At 41.7% G+C, this 16,082-nt stretch overlaps 2 protein-coding genes across 3 annotated transcripts in view; one reads left to right on the top strand and one right to left on the bottom strand.

Moving 5' to 3' along the window:
• Positions 1-9,657, bottom strand: part of CDK6 (cyclin dependent kinase 6) — a 128,401-nt gene extending 118,744 nt beyond the window's left edge. For both annotated transcript variants that reach the window (XM_019627598.1, XM_019627597.1), the window contains exon 1: positions 8,794-9,657. In XM_019627598.1, coding sequence (XP_019483143.1) covers positions 8,794-9,026 — 233 coding nt within the window. In that variant the 5' untranslated portion in view covers positions 9,027-9,657. The remainder of the gene's footprint in view (positions 1-8,793) is intronic.
• The window catches only part of LOC109373594 (uncharacterized), a 138,191-nt gene that overhangs the window by 73,839 nt on the left and 48,270 nt on the right, over positions 1-16,082 (top strand). The window contains exon 2 of the mRNA XM_019627595.1: positions 8,689-11,510. Coding sequence (XP_019483140.1) covers positions 8,689-9,779 — 1,091 coding nt within the window. The 3' untranslated portion in view covers positions 9,780-11,510. The remainder of the gene's footprint in view (positions 1-8,688; positions 11,511-16,082) is intronic.

Raw genomic sequence — 16,082 nt, 5'->3', positions numbered from 1 at the left:
AAAAGGGGAAAGAACAAGCAAAGAATTCAACTCCTCTTTGAGTTAATCTGAGTAGTGAAATACAAAAGAAATCATTAAGCTCCCATCCATTTTGACACTGTGTTCTCAGGAGCACTGTGTCCTGGGACCCTCCCACAATAAACCCATTAATGACTAGCATACAGATTGAGTAAACGTGACATCAATTACCGATACCCAAATTAAGGATTGTATTTCACTGTAACTAATATAAATCCAATACACATCTTTTCAGAGATACCTAGCTCCACTCACACTTTCACACTGTGGGGGGGGAAAATGCTAGTGCTACTAATCAGCAATATAGTTATCTGTGTGCATGTCAGTTTCCTCCACAAAATTATTAAGTACATGAGGGCAGGAATCCGTGTTGTTAATCATACCTTATATTTGTATAACATTTGATCTGCAAATACATAGTATTATTTGATCATAGTAACGCTAAGGTCAAAAGAGTAGTAATAATTCCTATTTTATTACAGGGAAACCTCAGTTAAGAGACATAAAGGAATTTACTCTAGGTCACTCAGGTGGAGGAGTCAGAATTGAAATAAAAATATTTTGACTCCTGGTCTGAGACTAGGCACATTTTAAAAAATGTATTATTACGGAAAATTTCAAACATATACAAGGAACTTCCACAGCTTCAACAATGATCAGCTTGTTTCATCTATACTCCATTTTGAAACCAACTCCAGGCTTAATACCATTTTTCTGATCAAGATTTCAAGGTTTCAAGTAGGTACTTTCTGTGATCAGTGTCAATCACATTTAACAAAATGTTGACTATAGCAGATAATCAATAAATACTTGTTGAATGTTATAGATCTCATATATGCTTTCAGATATTATTACTCAATTCTGACTTAAAAAAAATCAATTCTGAATTACTAGGCAGCACATATTCATTCATTCACAAATACATATTCTGGGCTACCATGCCAACCAACCACCATGCTACGTGCTTGGGAGCAAGAAACAAGAAAACACAACCCCCCTTCTTTCAGGGACCTTGTATTCAACTCTTCTGGGCATGCACTGTGCACACATACACACAGCACTGTGCACACATACACACATGTACACACCCGTACCCACACACCTACCACATGTGTCCTAAGAAACTAGAATTAATTCAGGCTGGAAGAATACTTCCGAACCTACCAGTTTGCTGAGGTAGAATCCAAATTCTCTGTATACAAATTAAGAAGAGGAGTAGAAGACCAAGTTTTAACGGAGTTCAGAATCTTCATATCCTTTTAGAAATTATATGGAAAGTATTAATTCTGCTCCTCCTAAGAGTTTTTTCCAGTGTAGAAAGCCAATGATATTAAAATTAGTGGGAAAAAACAAAAGTAAAAGAATTCAAGCAATTGATTAAAATATATTCCTTACATTCTTACATTAAAAAATGTTCAAATCACTTTCAACTTTTACTGAATGCATGCACATTTTCTAATGTTAATGTCTTCTTTACAGTATATGAAGTAAGTCCAAGACTATACAGTTAACTACGGGAATGACTTGTATTCAAGTTACTTTAATATAAACTACATACATTGGAGTAAAACAAAAATGAAACTTTTCTCTTTTCAGTATTTTTTATTATTCCCAGGAATCAAATAAGTATAATCCAATATACAGATTCGCTTTCTCTCTTTATGTGATGCTCCTTAGTACTAACATTCATGTGATAGAAATAATCTATATGGTTCCCTCCTTAATAGCTGGACCCCCTTTCCATTATTTCATTCATTTGTTCATTTTATTTCCACTGGGTGTAGAATGTAAATGGCCTCAACCACAAGACACTCCCTGCCTCAAGGGCTTACAATTGGGGCGTGGAAGGGCAGAGGATCAGAAAAGGGTGGTTAGGGAGGAGATTAATTAACATCATATCTTATATAACAGACATAATAACATAAAGGGGAAGACATATACTAAGTACCATAAAGGAGGCCCAAAGTTGTCAGGGTTCAAAGGAAACAGAAATTTTATACAAATGGAGGTATTAAGGAATACACCACAGATACACACACACAGCACTAGAGCTTGGCTCTGAAGGATGGGTAGCATTTCAACAAGTGGAAACAGTGGTACAGGGAAGGGCACTGATCGCACATTCTGAGATAAGCACCAATCGAAGTCCGAGAGGTGGATGCAAGGAATATATATTCAGGGGAAAACAGTCTGTTTGCCTGCAGGATACATGTAGCAACTGCACATAGAACACACGAAAATCCTATCAAAGCCAAAGCCAGAATTGAAAACAAAAAATAGACAGTCATAGAAAAGTTTAAAGTGTCAATAAATATTTGAAGGCTCTTACTATAGTCTTGGTGTACAGATGCATTACAGCTAATGTCCAATAATTTCCCATTGTGCAACTCTATAAGGATGAAAAATTCTCAATGAGGGGTTTATAATTTAATTTATTCTACTTCATTCATATATAGTTATGCACACTGTGTTAGTTATGGATATAAAAGGTACAATCCTTGTCCTCAAGTCAGGAAAGGAAACTAAAATCATTAAACTGAAAATACTTTTACATCCCAAGGGAGTGTTTTCGGATATGCAATGACCATTAGTCATTCCATCCTATCATTAGCTAGAAACTGTGTTTGAACCATAGCTATCTTCAGTTTGTATCTACGATGTATATAAATGTAGAACAAAATAGTTGACTAAAAATAAGACAATTTTTCTACACATTTATAAAACAATTCCTAGACATACCAAATGGCTTTGGACTATGTTAAATCTAAGACCCCCCTTTAATTCCAAAATTCTTATACTGTGATTCTAATTCTACTGAACTAAAATCTTTAGGAAAGCCAGATAATAAGAATCAATAATTAAAATGCCTACTTAAATGAAAAAACCAGTAGTTGCCCAAATTTAGGTAAACTACTAAATGTTTAATAATTATCCTATCCCAATGGGCTTCCAGGCTGCGACCCCACACTCCCACAGATTCCTGCCACATGCCTTACGGTGCCTTTACTTCACCTTTCAATGGAGAATAACTATATGTGCAACTGGTAAATGAAAATCAAGTATGGCAGCCAACTGGTGATATTCCAAACAATTGCCCAGCGGGTCTTATAAGACTCCTCCCCCTGACTGCTGACCTGCCTGCCCTAGCTGACTTAGCATCTATACCGGGGGTGCCAAAAACATATACACACATGACTTGTATTCATCTTTTGTTATCGGTATATATTATTACAATTTTTATACAGTTTTTTTCCTTTCTTAAAATATGTATACATTTTTCTTGGTCCCCCCTGTAGATCATCACTCAAATGGTGACCTTTACATAGGCATGCTTGTCAGTAACTACCAGTGTCCATTTTCAGAGCTACCTCCTGGCCCTTTGACAAAGCCCAACGTTGCACAAATTACCTCCTCCTGTTACCCATCCTCCTGCACCTAGATTTCATCTCTGCCATGTTCTGCCACACCAGGAAGCTCGCAATTAATTTCCTTCGTAAGAAGACAGAAAAGCTCATCTCAACCTCATAAGAAATAGCAATAGTGTGATTTGTTCTTCAAAAAGCATGGGCAACATATTTGCTTATGAATCTGGAAGTTGTCATGCTGCATAATTTTCAAGTATTATGGTGTTTATTTCATTAAATGAGTAGTAGATGCCAGAGACGCTTTATGTAATAGTTCATTCATCAGACGAGTACCAAGTGTTTAGATTTTTCCTATTGTCCTTTGTGTAAAATGAAGTCAATATTATTACTTAAATATTTTACATGATTTACTTTTATTATTTAACTATAGCTATTTAAAAGATGATAGGTATTACCCAAATTCTTTAAAAACAGAATTTAATGAATAATCATTCTTTTTACAGATAGACTTCAGTAGGGTATACTGCAGAATTCAGGAATTTCCTGAATTGGTATGTCATTTATTCCTGGCAAACCATCACCTTTGTCTACATGTAGTTCATTTTTTCCAAACTAGAAATGTACTCAATTTAACTTCTTCCATCACACAATCAAAAAGAATTTTTTAAAAATTGCTACTCAGCTTTTAAAACAAGTCAACAGCTTCAAAATAGCATGATAGACAAGTTGCTTGACCTCTGGGCTTTAGTTTCTCTGTAACCTAAAAGGGCTAAAAGATTTCCAGCCTATCTTCCAACCCTAATATCCATGAATTTACAATGACATAGTACAGGAATTGGATGTCTTGTTCTAAAAAAAAACAAAAACAAAACCTTAGGGAATAATAGCGAGGCACATTTTCTTTAAAAAAAGATAATTTACTTTTAACAAGGAGTCTGTTTTCATAGATATTCATTTTCCCATGCCTAAAACACTGGAAAATCTATACCACTAGATATTCAAGTTTATACAAGTTTCCCTCTTGTAACGCCATTGTCTCCTTAACAAATCCTAATAATTCCATGGTGATAAAAGTTGTATAAAAATAATAGAAGTGCAGTGTCAACAATTCAGTATTACCAAATACTGCTGCAGAAACAGGAATGGGTAGAACATCATTGTGAAAATATTTATTTACTAAATAACCTTGATAAATTGGAAACTTTTCAAGGAACTCTTAGAGAATGAAGGACCAAACGTACTTTTCACATGCTGAATCTTAAAAAAAGAATTAAACTCCTGCTGTCACTGAAATAAGCTCCAATAAACATAATATTCACTTATAAAATAACACTTTTATTCAGGATTCCCATGAACCAAACAAACCCCATGAGGACTTGGCTTTTTATGCTGCATCAAATAATAGATGCTTCTACTCTGTTAATGATTAGGTTTTCCTAGAGAAAATCATGATTTTGATTTTTTTTTAATAATATATACTACTAAGATCTTTAGAATAATATATACTACTAAAACTCTCCTTGAATAATCATCATTAGGTTGGGGGATTTTTCTGTTGGCTTGTTTTAAAACAGTGATTAAATATGCTAATAATAATAATTGAATGTATTTAAACATCACAGTTTATTCATTGAAATGCTATGAGTTTTAGTTTCTAGGACCAGTACTTGAATTTGAATTACTTTTACTGCTACAGGAACAAATTTGACCCCTGGGGACAATGCTGGTAGCGCTTACTAGGATCTTTGTAACGACACAATATTCTCAGTATCAGGTTATGGTGATCATTTTATTTCTTCAAACACGTGGGTGGGGGGTGAGGTGGGGGGATGGGAGGAAGAATTACTGGAGGGGAGGAACCAAGTGTGATTTACCCAAGTATCTTTTCCAGCACCTAGCCCCTTTGTTTTTAAATAGTAGGTACTTCCTAAATCCTTGTTGAATAAATGGAGTTCAGATGTTCATATATATTAGTTATGTGTCAATGTCTTCTTATATAGATCGATTTGTACATCTCTAAGGTGAAATTTAATCTTCAAAATGCATTTGATTCTGCTTATAGTGTTTTGGTTATTTTACCTATTCAATCAGCAAACTCCTGGTAACCAAATTATCACAAATATTAGTTGCTCTATAATACTGGTTAGGTTAAATACAGCAAAACAAGCCAATGGAAATAAAGAGAAGTGAATTTTTAAAAAGAAAAAAACTGTTATCCCATTACAAGGTAAGTTCTAGAAGTGTACTTTTTCTCACTTTTTCACTATTGTATCCCAGCTTCTCACAGTGTCTGGCACATAGTAAGCCCTCAATAAATATTTGGTGAATGAACAGATTGCTGATAAAACATATTACTATTTTATGTACCTATATATATTTAGTTCAGAATATAAAACAGAATTCATTCGTACAGCGCAGAAGCTCCAATATAAGTTCATCCTGAAGTCTAATTCTGGCAAAGGGTCCAGGATCTGGAATTATCAACTGTAAAATACGAGTCAATTAACATCCCAGACACTGATCAAGCCCAAGCCTGGAATCCTGGGATCCATCAAGCGCAGGTAAGCAAGAATTTCACGTCATTATCCCCGTGCATGCAGTGGTGCGAGTGCCAGCAATGACAAGTCAGCTTTTCTGGCAAATCCATCAAAATTAAATCTTAAACTTTTGAAAAACTAATGTGTTTATTATGCTCCTTCAAGTTCAGAGGCTTAACTATCTATGGGAAGGACCTATAATTATGATCAATTACTTACGACTTGAAGGCGCTTATAAAGGCACCTGCCCTTTTAAGAAACCTTTAAAGAACCATCACTGTAACACTGATCCTCTGGGGCAACAATAAATGACAGGTTTGGAGGCCCAACTTTGACAACTTTCCCTTGGAAGGAAAAGAATTGTTGTCCCCTGACCTTTATATCCTGGCCCTGCCTGAGCAAATATCAGCAACATCTGAAATTCAGAACTCCTAATCTAGCCAAGCAAATCATGGGGGCCTATGATTGCCCCACGGCAGAGGTAGAAGAAAAGTAACGGGAAGGAAACAAACTGGAATGGAGATCTGTAGCTCGTGAGGATGACGTCATTAGTAATTTTCTCAAGTGTAACTGAACTCCATGGCATTTGACTTTTCTGATAAACTACGGGCTCATTATTTTCAAGTAGCTTCTTGGTTTCAGAGGCCATAATATCTGGGTTTGAGTATGATTTGTTCTATAGAAAAGATCACTCAAACTGATGCCTTACTCACAACTCACTCTGAAGGGCCCCAGTAATCTGCCTGAACACAAATAATTCTTGGACATCTAAAGCACTTTTAAATTGACAAAGTGCTCTCATATATACTATCTCAGTTTCTCCCCACACTCTTAAGAGGTAGGTGTCATCATTAAGACTTAACATGTAAAAATAATTTTAGAAAATGGCCCTTTTTTTCTTCAATCCTTAAGTATAGCCTCCTGAAATTTCTCAGTACAGAATCCAAGTCATGGGTCGGTTAAAAAATCTCTAAAGCCACACCAATCTCAAGGGATAAATCAAGAGAATAAGATGGGATAGCAAAAATCTATCAGCATGATGGCAAAAACTTTCCTCTGTTACAAGAACAGACTGTGCTTTGTAAAGGGTAGTGTTACACAGGGGTGACTCTAAAACACCTCCACATTGAAAGGACAGCATTTTATTTATAAACATGATAATCATCCATAGGTAATAGACAAAATAAAACAAGAGTGTTGGCCCTAAAATTTTAGTGGTGGAATTAATTCATCCTTTGGGAAGCACCTAGATGATTCCTCTAAGAAGATAACTAAGTTACAGGGGACGAAATGTACCCCCCTTTTTCCTCCAACATCACAAAGATTCCCCAATAGGGTTTCTGTTGTTCAACACACACACACACACACACACACACACACACACACACACACACACACACAAAAGGTAATCTATTGCTTTTATATATGATTCCATCTTCCTAACTCATTCTCCCAATCTCATTATCTTTTGTATGTCTCTGCTTCATGGCTAAAGTAGAGGTATAATGGGGCCCTTATCTTTATAGCCATTTACTACTTTATTTATGTATTTATGATTCTTTGCTGCCCTCCAGCCTGAGACTAACTGTGTCAGGAACAAAGCACCACACAAATCACCCAGCCTGGGATAAGAGGAGACAAGTTTAAACCTCCCAGGAAGATTCTGTAGACACTTGGGCTCCCTGAGTCTGTAGAGGACTTGGTATTTCAAAGGTCAGTCTTGGGTCTCTCCACTTTGATGACTAACGTTAAATTGTTTGACTTGTTACAAAAATATTTAGCCCTGCTTATTTACATAATTTCATCCACAGCGCACACAGTAGGCATGTATTTGTTGAGCAGAATCTCTAGATGGATGAGAAGACGGAAGACCCCAAAACCTCCTTTTTTCCAACACATTATCTTAATTAGTTGAGAAAGGTAAAATCACACTGTAATTTGTAGACGTTTCTGTGCATTCCCTTCCGACTTAAAACTATGCATCTGTTTAGAAAATAAAAGGACAACACAACACACAGTGTCAACCACACAATGGGGAAATTCCAGGATCACTAAAAAAAACACCATTATCCTAAATCGCACACACTTTTAATACTGGTTACCACACAGGAGAGGTTTTAATAACATGCTGTCTCCCCATCCACTTGCACAACCCTCCAAGCACAGCAAGGGCAGAGCATTTAGAATCTAAACATTCCATATCTTGGACTCACATTTAGCCCTTTGGAGAAGTAGTCCAAGCACTATGCTGGCCCAGAGACATAAAGTAATACAGACCGATAGGCAACATTTCTAGAATAAAAATTTTAAGCGACACTGTTGGAAAATGAGCATCAGTACTTAAGTCCTTAGACTATCAGGAATCCTGCTTATCATTATGCAACTTTAATAAAGAGAAACTTGTGGGTATGACTGGCAAAAATATTCTTAAGTTTCTGCATTATTTTAAACCTGATTTATATCAGGCTCTACCAGTAAAGTTCTGTTCCTTCTAATTATCACCACTTCCTGCTATCTCTCACTTATGCTCAGTCTCTCAAAAATTCCCCAACCTCCAGGGAAAATCTGCGAGGTCTGGCAGAGAGTGTCTCAGGTTGGCTTGTTCTGTCATTGCAAGGCACCCAACTTCCCAGACCCCTTTTCAGGGTCAGCAGGGAAGGAAGCCTGCGCAGGTCCCATTTTCTGACTTGTCTTTTGGCTCCCTGTCTTTCAAGGTCACCGGCTCGGGATCGTGGCTCTGTCGACAAAACTTACTCTCCCTCTGTAAGATCAATGGGTCGCGCCTCCCCAGCCAGCTGCCCTCCTGTCCGACACCGTCCTGGGCCCGTGGATCCCGGGACCGCCCTCCCCTGGCGCACGACTCCCCAGCTCACCTGACCACGTTGGGGTGCTCGAAGGTCTCCAGGTGCCTCAGCACCGCCACCTCGCGGATGGTGGAGAGCGGCATGCCCTCCTCGCCCGTCTGCACCCGCACGCGTTTGAGCGCCACGAAACGACCTCCGTTCTTCAGGTCCCGGGCCTTGAACACCTTACCATAGGCTCCCTCCCCGATCTCCGCCACGCATTCGTACTGCTGGTCGGCGCGGCTCAGGCCGTCCTTCTCCATACCGCTCGGACGCCGCCCGGCGCGGCGCCGCTAGGGAGGGCGGGGGGCGTGCTCTGCTCGCTCGCGGCCGCCACTCGCCGGCTCCGGGACTCCCCCGCCGCTCCCTCGCTCCCAGGAGCTCGGTCTCGCTCTCCCTCACCCCCGCCGACTACCGCGCTCCGACGCTCGGGCTCTCGCGGCCGCCGGGGCTGGATGGAGCGACCTCTCCGCGGGCGGGCACAACTGGTTCTGCCGCGAAACTCCGCCTGCCGAATCGCCGAAGAGCCAGCCGATCCCTCCTCTTCCCTCCCCGAAGCGCAGACCTCTGCACAGACACCGAGGCGATTACATAGTCTCTGCCCCAGCGAGTCTCAGTCCACAATCATTCCACCTAAAAGAGGAGAAGGGAGGACAAGAAGAAAGTGCAATCAGACATCCCAGGCGCCTTCCTCGGGGTTCCTGCAGACTCCCCTCCTCCTCTTTCACGAAGCCCCTGTTGCTACCCTCCGCGCGCTCCTGCCCTCTCCCAGGCCGCTTAATCCTTCCTGGTTCCTCCGAGAAAAGCTAAGTTACTTTTCTTTCCCTGCAGGGCTTGGAGCAGTCTTCGCGCGGAGAGGTTGCAGGGGCCCCTCCGGGAAGAACGCGCGGCGCGGGACGCAGTGGAACGGGAGGGGGCGTGCGGAGCAGCCCAGAGTGTGCCGGGAGCGCGGGGGAGGGGAGGCGCCGGGCACGTCAATGTCACGGCTTAATATTTATTCCTATATCATTGTGTAGTGCTGCTACCCTCCCGGGGCCTGGACGCGCAGGGAGAGGGGCTCCCGGGGTGCCGAGGGGCGTTCAGGGGTCGCGCACACACTGCTGTGGAAGGACTGTGAGTCCACCCGTGTGGGGCCGCAGAATGTGGGTGGGGGCTCCCAGGACCCTGTAACCCGATGCTGGGAGTGTGCGAGAAGGGGTGGTCAGACATCTGCTCGGAAATTGCTTCCTTTCTACTTTCAGTTTTTCTACGAGGATACATTTAAAAACGACTTGCACACACAAATGGTCTTTTAGGGGGTAAAGGAGTCTGAGTTGGAAACGGAATTCTTCCTCAAACTCTGAGGACCTCCCTGGTAGAAACCCATCAGGTTGGGGAGGGCTGGGGTTCCCGCTACTCGGTGGTGGGTGAGCAGTGGGGGCAGGGAGTACCCCACGCGACCCTAAGGGTGGGAGAAAGGGGTGTTCGCCACATTTTAGCTTGTGGTCTCTTTAAAGAATAACTTGAGTTGAAAGGTAACATAACCGTGACTCGCCCTGAAATTTTCAACCGATTTCAACCTGAGCAAAACTCAACCACCCCTTGAAAAAGAGTGGGAGTAGGGGAGTAAATGCCGAGCCGCTCCGGGGGTGAGAGAGAAGGGGCTGCGCCCTCGGGGCGGGGACTCGCGAATCTTTCCCTACTCCCAGGATCTTCTCCGATGTAGGTAGCAGAGGTTTCCATTCCCCTTTCGGCTTAAGGCCTGGTGCAGTCTGCAGCCAGTCGCTCCCCACCCCCCACCCCCATCTCCAGTCCTCCGCAAAACAAAGTGCGGGGTTGGGGGTCACCTTCCCTCCCCATTCACTTGCGATCCAAGACCCAGGAATCCTCCAACCCACGGCCGCCGCGGCCTCGGCGGGACGTTTGCCACGCCGGCCGCGTGTCCAGAATTCCCGGGGCACCTCGGAATTACCTGCCCCGCAACCGCGGGCCCACTCGCCTTTTTCCAGGAATTAAAGAAACAAATGGCGCGACCCTCACGGTGTGAGGGCGGAGGGGACCGCAGCGAGGGCAGACACCCTCACACTCCATTCAAAACTCTCCTTAAAAGGTGAAGGTGAATGGGGGGGGGCGAAGAACGAGCCCCCAGAGCCTGCCCGGGGGTCTAAGCCAGGCCGAGGGCCACACAGGTAGCGGAGGAGCCATCGCCAGTAGCGCAGCCCCCTCCGCGTACCCCCTCCCCTCCTCCCTTCCAGCCCGAGGCTCTGCAGCGAAGGAAGCGTCGTGGACGTCCCACCCCCGCAGGGAACTGCGCCCGCTGCCCCAACCCGGCCCCGCACAGTCTGCGCAGGCTCTCCCCTCTCGCTCCCCGGACCTTCGGCTCCGGCGGAGAGAAACGGGAGCAGCAGTGCCTTCCCCCACCCTCCACTTTTTTTTGTTGTTGTTGTTGTTGCTTTCCCACGCTGGCTGAATGTGACTTGACCCCATTTCAAAAAAGTTTGACATAGTGCTTCAACATTTCCGCATTCCTCTGCGACTACAAAGACTACAGCCGCCTCCTTCTGCTTTCTGTGTCTGCTCTCTGTCTTCACACTCAATGAAATCCTTCATGTGCCTCTCCCGAAGCCTGCCAAGCACCGCAAGGGTCGCCGCTAGCGCAGCGACAAGAGGCCGCACCGGGGACCAGGGCTCCCGCGTGTGCGCACACGCAGATGCGCCCACGTGCACACTGGCCGGCACGCTGCGGGGCGGGAGCTGCTCACTGCGGGGTGTGTTTTAACGCCGATATTTTCAATTATAAAAGTAAACTGGGAAACCAAAGCAAACGTGAGTCCTTAACCGGGCTCCAAAACCTGGGCACTGGCAGCCTGCGTGCACTCTTCTACACGCCCGCAGGGGTTGCCAGCAAGGAGCCTGCGTTAACCTTTATCTCGTATCTCGTGGTGGGAAGGTGGAGCCCACACCCACACCCACATCTCAGCGAGCTGGAGAGGGAGCTCTCGTGGGGAAATCAAGATGGGGCACGGAAACACACTGTCCCGGACTAAGTCCCCCCATTTCCAACCCTAAATGTGGATTACTGTGTGAGTGTCCGAGTGGAGTTTAAATTCCGTTTGAAGAAAATGGATGAGGAGTGCTTGCTTATTTATGTAGGTGTTTGTGCGCAGGTTGTGAGGGAGCAGGCACAGGATCTCTGTGTTGGGGGCGTCCCTAGTGTGGTATGTCCTCTTGCCAGATTAGAAGAGACTCCTTTAGTTCCCCCACACTGGCCCCCGTAACTACCCCGCCTCGGTTAGTAAGGGGTTAACCTAAGCGGATTCTGAGGACATACCCCACAACAATCTACCCACACCCACACCCTCACTTCCGACCCTAGCCAAGCCCCCCCCAATCTCCCCAGGGACCCCCCCACCCTACCCTGCAGCCCTCCCACCCGAGTGCACAGCTCCTCACCTGAGGGTCCTGGCCTCGCCCGGCCTCCGGAGGGGGCTGCAAGTGTCAGTCTGGTGTCCGCACGTGTCCACCGCGACGCGGAGCAGGTAACCCGGCTTGGAGGAAGGAGTCACCAGCACTCTCTCTGGCAAGGGGGTGGGCACAGCGGCGGAGGGCGGAGGGACCGCGGAGGGCGCCGCCCGCGCGGCTCGCTGGGGGCGGACCAGGGCTGCGGGGCTCTGGCCGAGGCTCGGGGCCGAGCCGGGGAGGCGGCAAGGGACGGGGGCGGAGGCCGGGGAGACCAACTCTGTCCGAGACCCACCCGGCGGCGGGGTTGGGGATTCGCGGTGCAGTAGCAAGCAAGTGTGCAAATTAAAGCCTTCCGGAGAGAGGGGAGGCGGCCGAGACCCGGCTGTGCTCTGAGCCTCCCAGCTCCCCAGCTCTCGGCTCCAATTGGGGGGCGAGTCGGAGGGGGGGGGGAGTTAAATGAAAATTTCCGGCTTTCACTGCGATTGGAGTGGGGGGTTCTTGCGACTAAAGTAAGAGCCGTCAGAGGGAGAGTGGGATGAGACGTCGGGAGTCGGCAGAGTTTCCAAACCCAGGGTCGCCCACAGTTGGGGTTTTGACAGAGTGAGGCGGGGGTATCAGCAGTCTGTGATGTGGACGGAGGGAAAAACACAAAACAACCAACAATAATTACGAGAGGCCAGTGGAGATGGTAAATACCCACACTTTCCAAGAAACTGATAAATCAGACCAAAAAATAACTCTTCTCTATTAAAAAAAAAAGTTTGGCAGGACGCCTTGCAGAAAATACTAATCTGTCCAAGCACTTTTCACTTTCAAAATGAGCTACATTTGTTTTGTTTTCCTTCGCTTCCTTTCGGCCTCACAAAGCCCTATCTTTTCCTTTTGGACAGAGGATACTATTTGGAAATTGTCAGGCACTCTTGTGGTTAACGATCTACTTGAAGGGGCTGGCGGGTTCACAATTATTAAGTGGTTAGCAACTGCTGAGGGTTCACTAAGGTATTTCTGGGGACCTAAAAAGACTAAAATTCAGTGTAAATAATAGAACAGCAAGATAATAGGCACAAAGAGAAGAGAAAGTGATTTGGTGGGTGCTCAGTTTAAATGCATTATTGGAATTCTGAAATTTGAAACCTTGTAAGAATTTATACTTTACCTGCTGAGAAAACCTGAATACAATTATTTCAGGTGAAAATGAGATTTTGTCAGGAAAAAAAAGTCTCCAAGAATTTTTACCATAGAGTAAAACAAAACTTAAAATTAACTGTTTTTTGGAAAGAATTCAGTGTTGTACAAAAATCTGTATCTGTAGAATACTTGAAGCCATTTAAACATCTTAAACCCAAGCTTAAAAAATTATTTATTTCAGTGCTCTGTGGAAAAATTAAAACCCAGCAAAATTCTGTTTGAATTGGAAATATTACCCCTATAAATCTTTTGACTTTTTGAATTAAACCATGTTGCTAATTTCACACTAGATCAAAATTTTGCCTTTATAAAATTGATTCTGTACTACAGTGTGAAGTAACAGGTTAGGTAAACAAAAATTGTTGCATTTCCATTAGCAAATATTTTGCAATGCATTATAATTTTTTCTTTAATAAAAGTGAATAATTGAATTTCTTTGTGCTTAATATAAATCATAGAATACATATTGTGTTTATAAAATAAAATCCAATTTCTGAACAAAATTTGTAATTGTAAAGATATCTATAATCTCATATATCTTCTAGGCTTAAGAAAGCAAATTGTTGCATTTTGTTTTTATATAAAATATTGAATCACTACAAATCACAAATTAGACTTTAAACCCAAGACACAAATGAGAATCCTCCATTTTGATAATTACACTTATCAATGCTTTTAAAATCTTAAAACAAGATTTACTTGCTGGTAATTAACACGTTTATGTAATTCAGAAATAATTGTCAATCAATAGTCAGAGGACCCAGTAAATGATTGTAAGAATTTATTTGAATGAATAATTTGTTTAAAAAATATTAAGCTGTAAATATCTTTATAATTAACAGGAAAATGTCTTTTCTATACTGCATTGCATTTTTAATTACTTAATTTGACAATAACCATAGATGAATTAGAAATTCCATAATTTAGGTTACTAGATCACTTGGGCAATGTAAAAAACAATGAAACTTTAATTATACATGTTAATACTGAGTGTTAACTCTATATCATCTGCTTTCTCTGATATTGTTAACTTATCATTGTTCACTCTCCCTGGTTATGGTTCACATTGATATCTGGTTGCTTAAATCTTCAGACCAGGAAGTTTTACAATGGATTTTATAAAATTAGCAAACACCAGATTGTTTTTGTTTATGGATAACTTCCTCTGTGGGTAACAGGTTATCATAACAAAATCTGTGCAAAGTTTATAAACTGTGAACCAAATTCCGACTCTTTTGTTTAGGAATCTTCGATGAATGAAAACATAGCATTTAAGAATAAATAATGATTTGCACCAGTATTTTCACACCGCATATCAGATATTCTAAAGTTGCAAATCATCTTACAGATTTTTAAAAATTAGAACTCATGGATTTATCTCCAAATATGATGCTGTAGTTTACACTGAAAGTTTTCTTAGTGTCACAGAAAAGATATATTCCATGTGTGAATATTTCATATTAAATATCTGTAAATTTTTGTTTTCACTAAAATAAAAAAATCTTTTTAATTATGGTCTGTAATTTATAACTTTGTTTAAGAAATGAGTAATTTATTTAAAATTAGTAATTATGTAATGTATACCTAATTCTAAGTAATCCCTGATTTATATTAGCTATTTGAATTTGTAAAATACATTTTCCAGAAACTCAAAAGTGAGATTTTGCTAAATCTACTACACAGTAGCTTTAATTGGAGGTCCATGTAAATATACACTTTTTGTCTATAAAGCTCCCTTGTTTATTGTTTTGATAAAACCTTTTCTGGTTTAATAACTGTGAAATCAGTTACCCTTGTTTTAAACTTGATTTATATTTGTATTTAAATGTTATCTTTGTTGAGTAATTACCATGAAAAACTATAATTTTAACAGAAATAGCACAATATAAGTCAGTGCATTTTCATGCATTCTTTTCCCCCCCAGGCATTTCCAAGGTGTTTCCTTGGGTTTTCCCTTAAAATTTAACATTGAAAATTTGCTAATATCCTAGGAAAAATCAATTGTACTACCAAATTTTTCAATGGTAAAATTATGAATTTGGAATGACTTTTTAAGTTCAATCTTCTAAATAAATTACTTGCCATCACTTTGGAAATGACCTGGGTTTTTCTGTTTTTGTTTTTGCATGTGATCTAGTGCATTGCATTTGAGCAGTGAAACTTGAAAAGATTTTGATATTTGCTGTGAGGGAAAAAAATATATGGGGTAGTAGCTTATAGAATTTAAGGAGAAAAAAACAGACTTTATTATCTTTTGGAACATTCCGTTTTTATGGATTCTACAGCTCTATAATTATCCCTGGACTACATGTCAGTACTATGTTCATATTTGTATAATTGTCATCATCTTTCCTATTTTTTTGCCTTTTTGACACACATATCTTTTTTCCTTTGTGTGTGTGTGTGTACATGTGTGTGAATATGTTCTTGGCATATTGTGACATGTTTGAAAGATCCTTTCCTTATCTGTGTTAGAATTCTGAGTAATTAGAAAAATAACTGTGGAAATACACTTATAAAAGTTAGTGATAATCACATGGAAATACCTACATTCCCTCTCCATTTAGAGCATTCTATAATTTTTACTGACTTCTAACATTTCTTTTCTAAGAGAATAATTACTTGAATCTCAGCTGCACACATGGCCTAACAATTGTGTTGCCATAGATGCCTTTGGTTGAGCTAAAAAG

The sequence above is a fragment of the Hipposideros armiger genome, unplaced genomic scaffold (genome assembly GCF_001890085.2).
Source record: "Hipposideros armiger isolate ML-2016 unplaced genomic scaffold, ASM189008v1 scaffold_737, whole genome shotgun sequence".
In the NCBI taxonomy this organism is placed as follows: domain Eukaryota; kingdom Metazoa; phylum Chordata; class Mammalia; order Chiroptera; family Hipposideridae; genus Hipposideros; species Hipposideros armiger.
The sequence above is the reverse complement of the archived record's forward strand: the minus strand, read 5'-3'. Positions and strand labels throughout refer to the sequence as shown.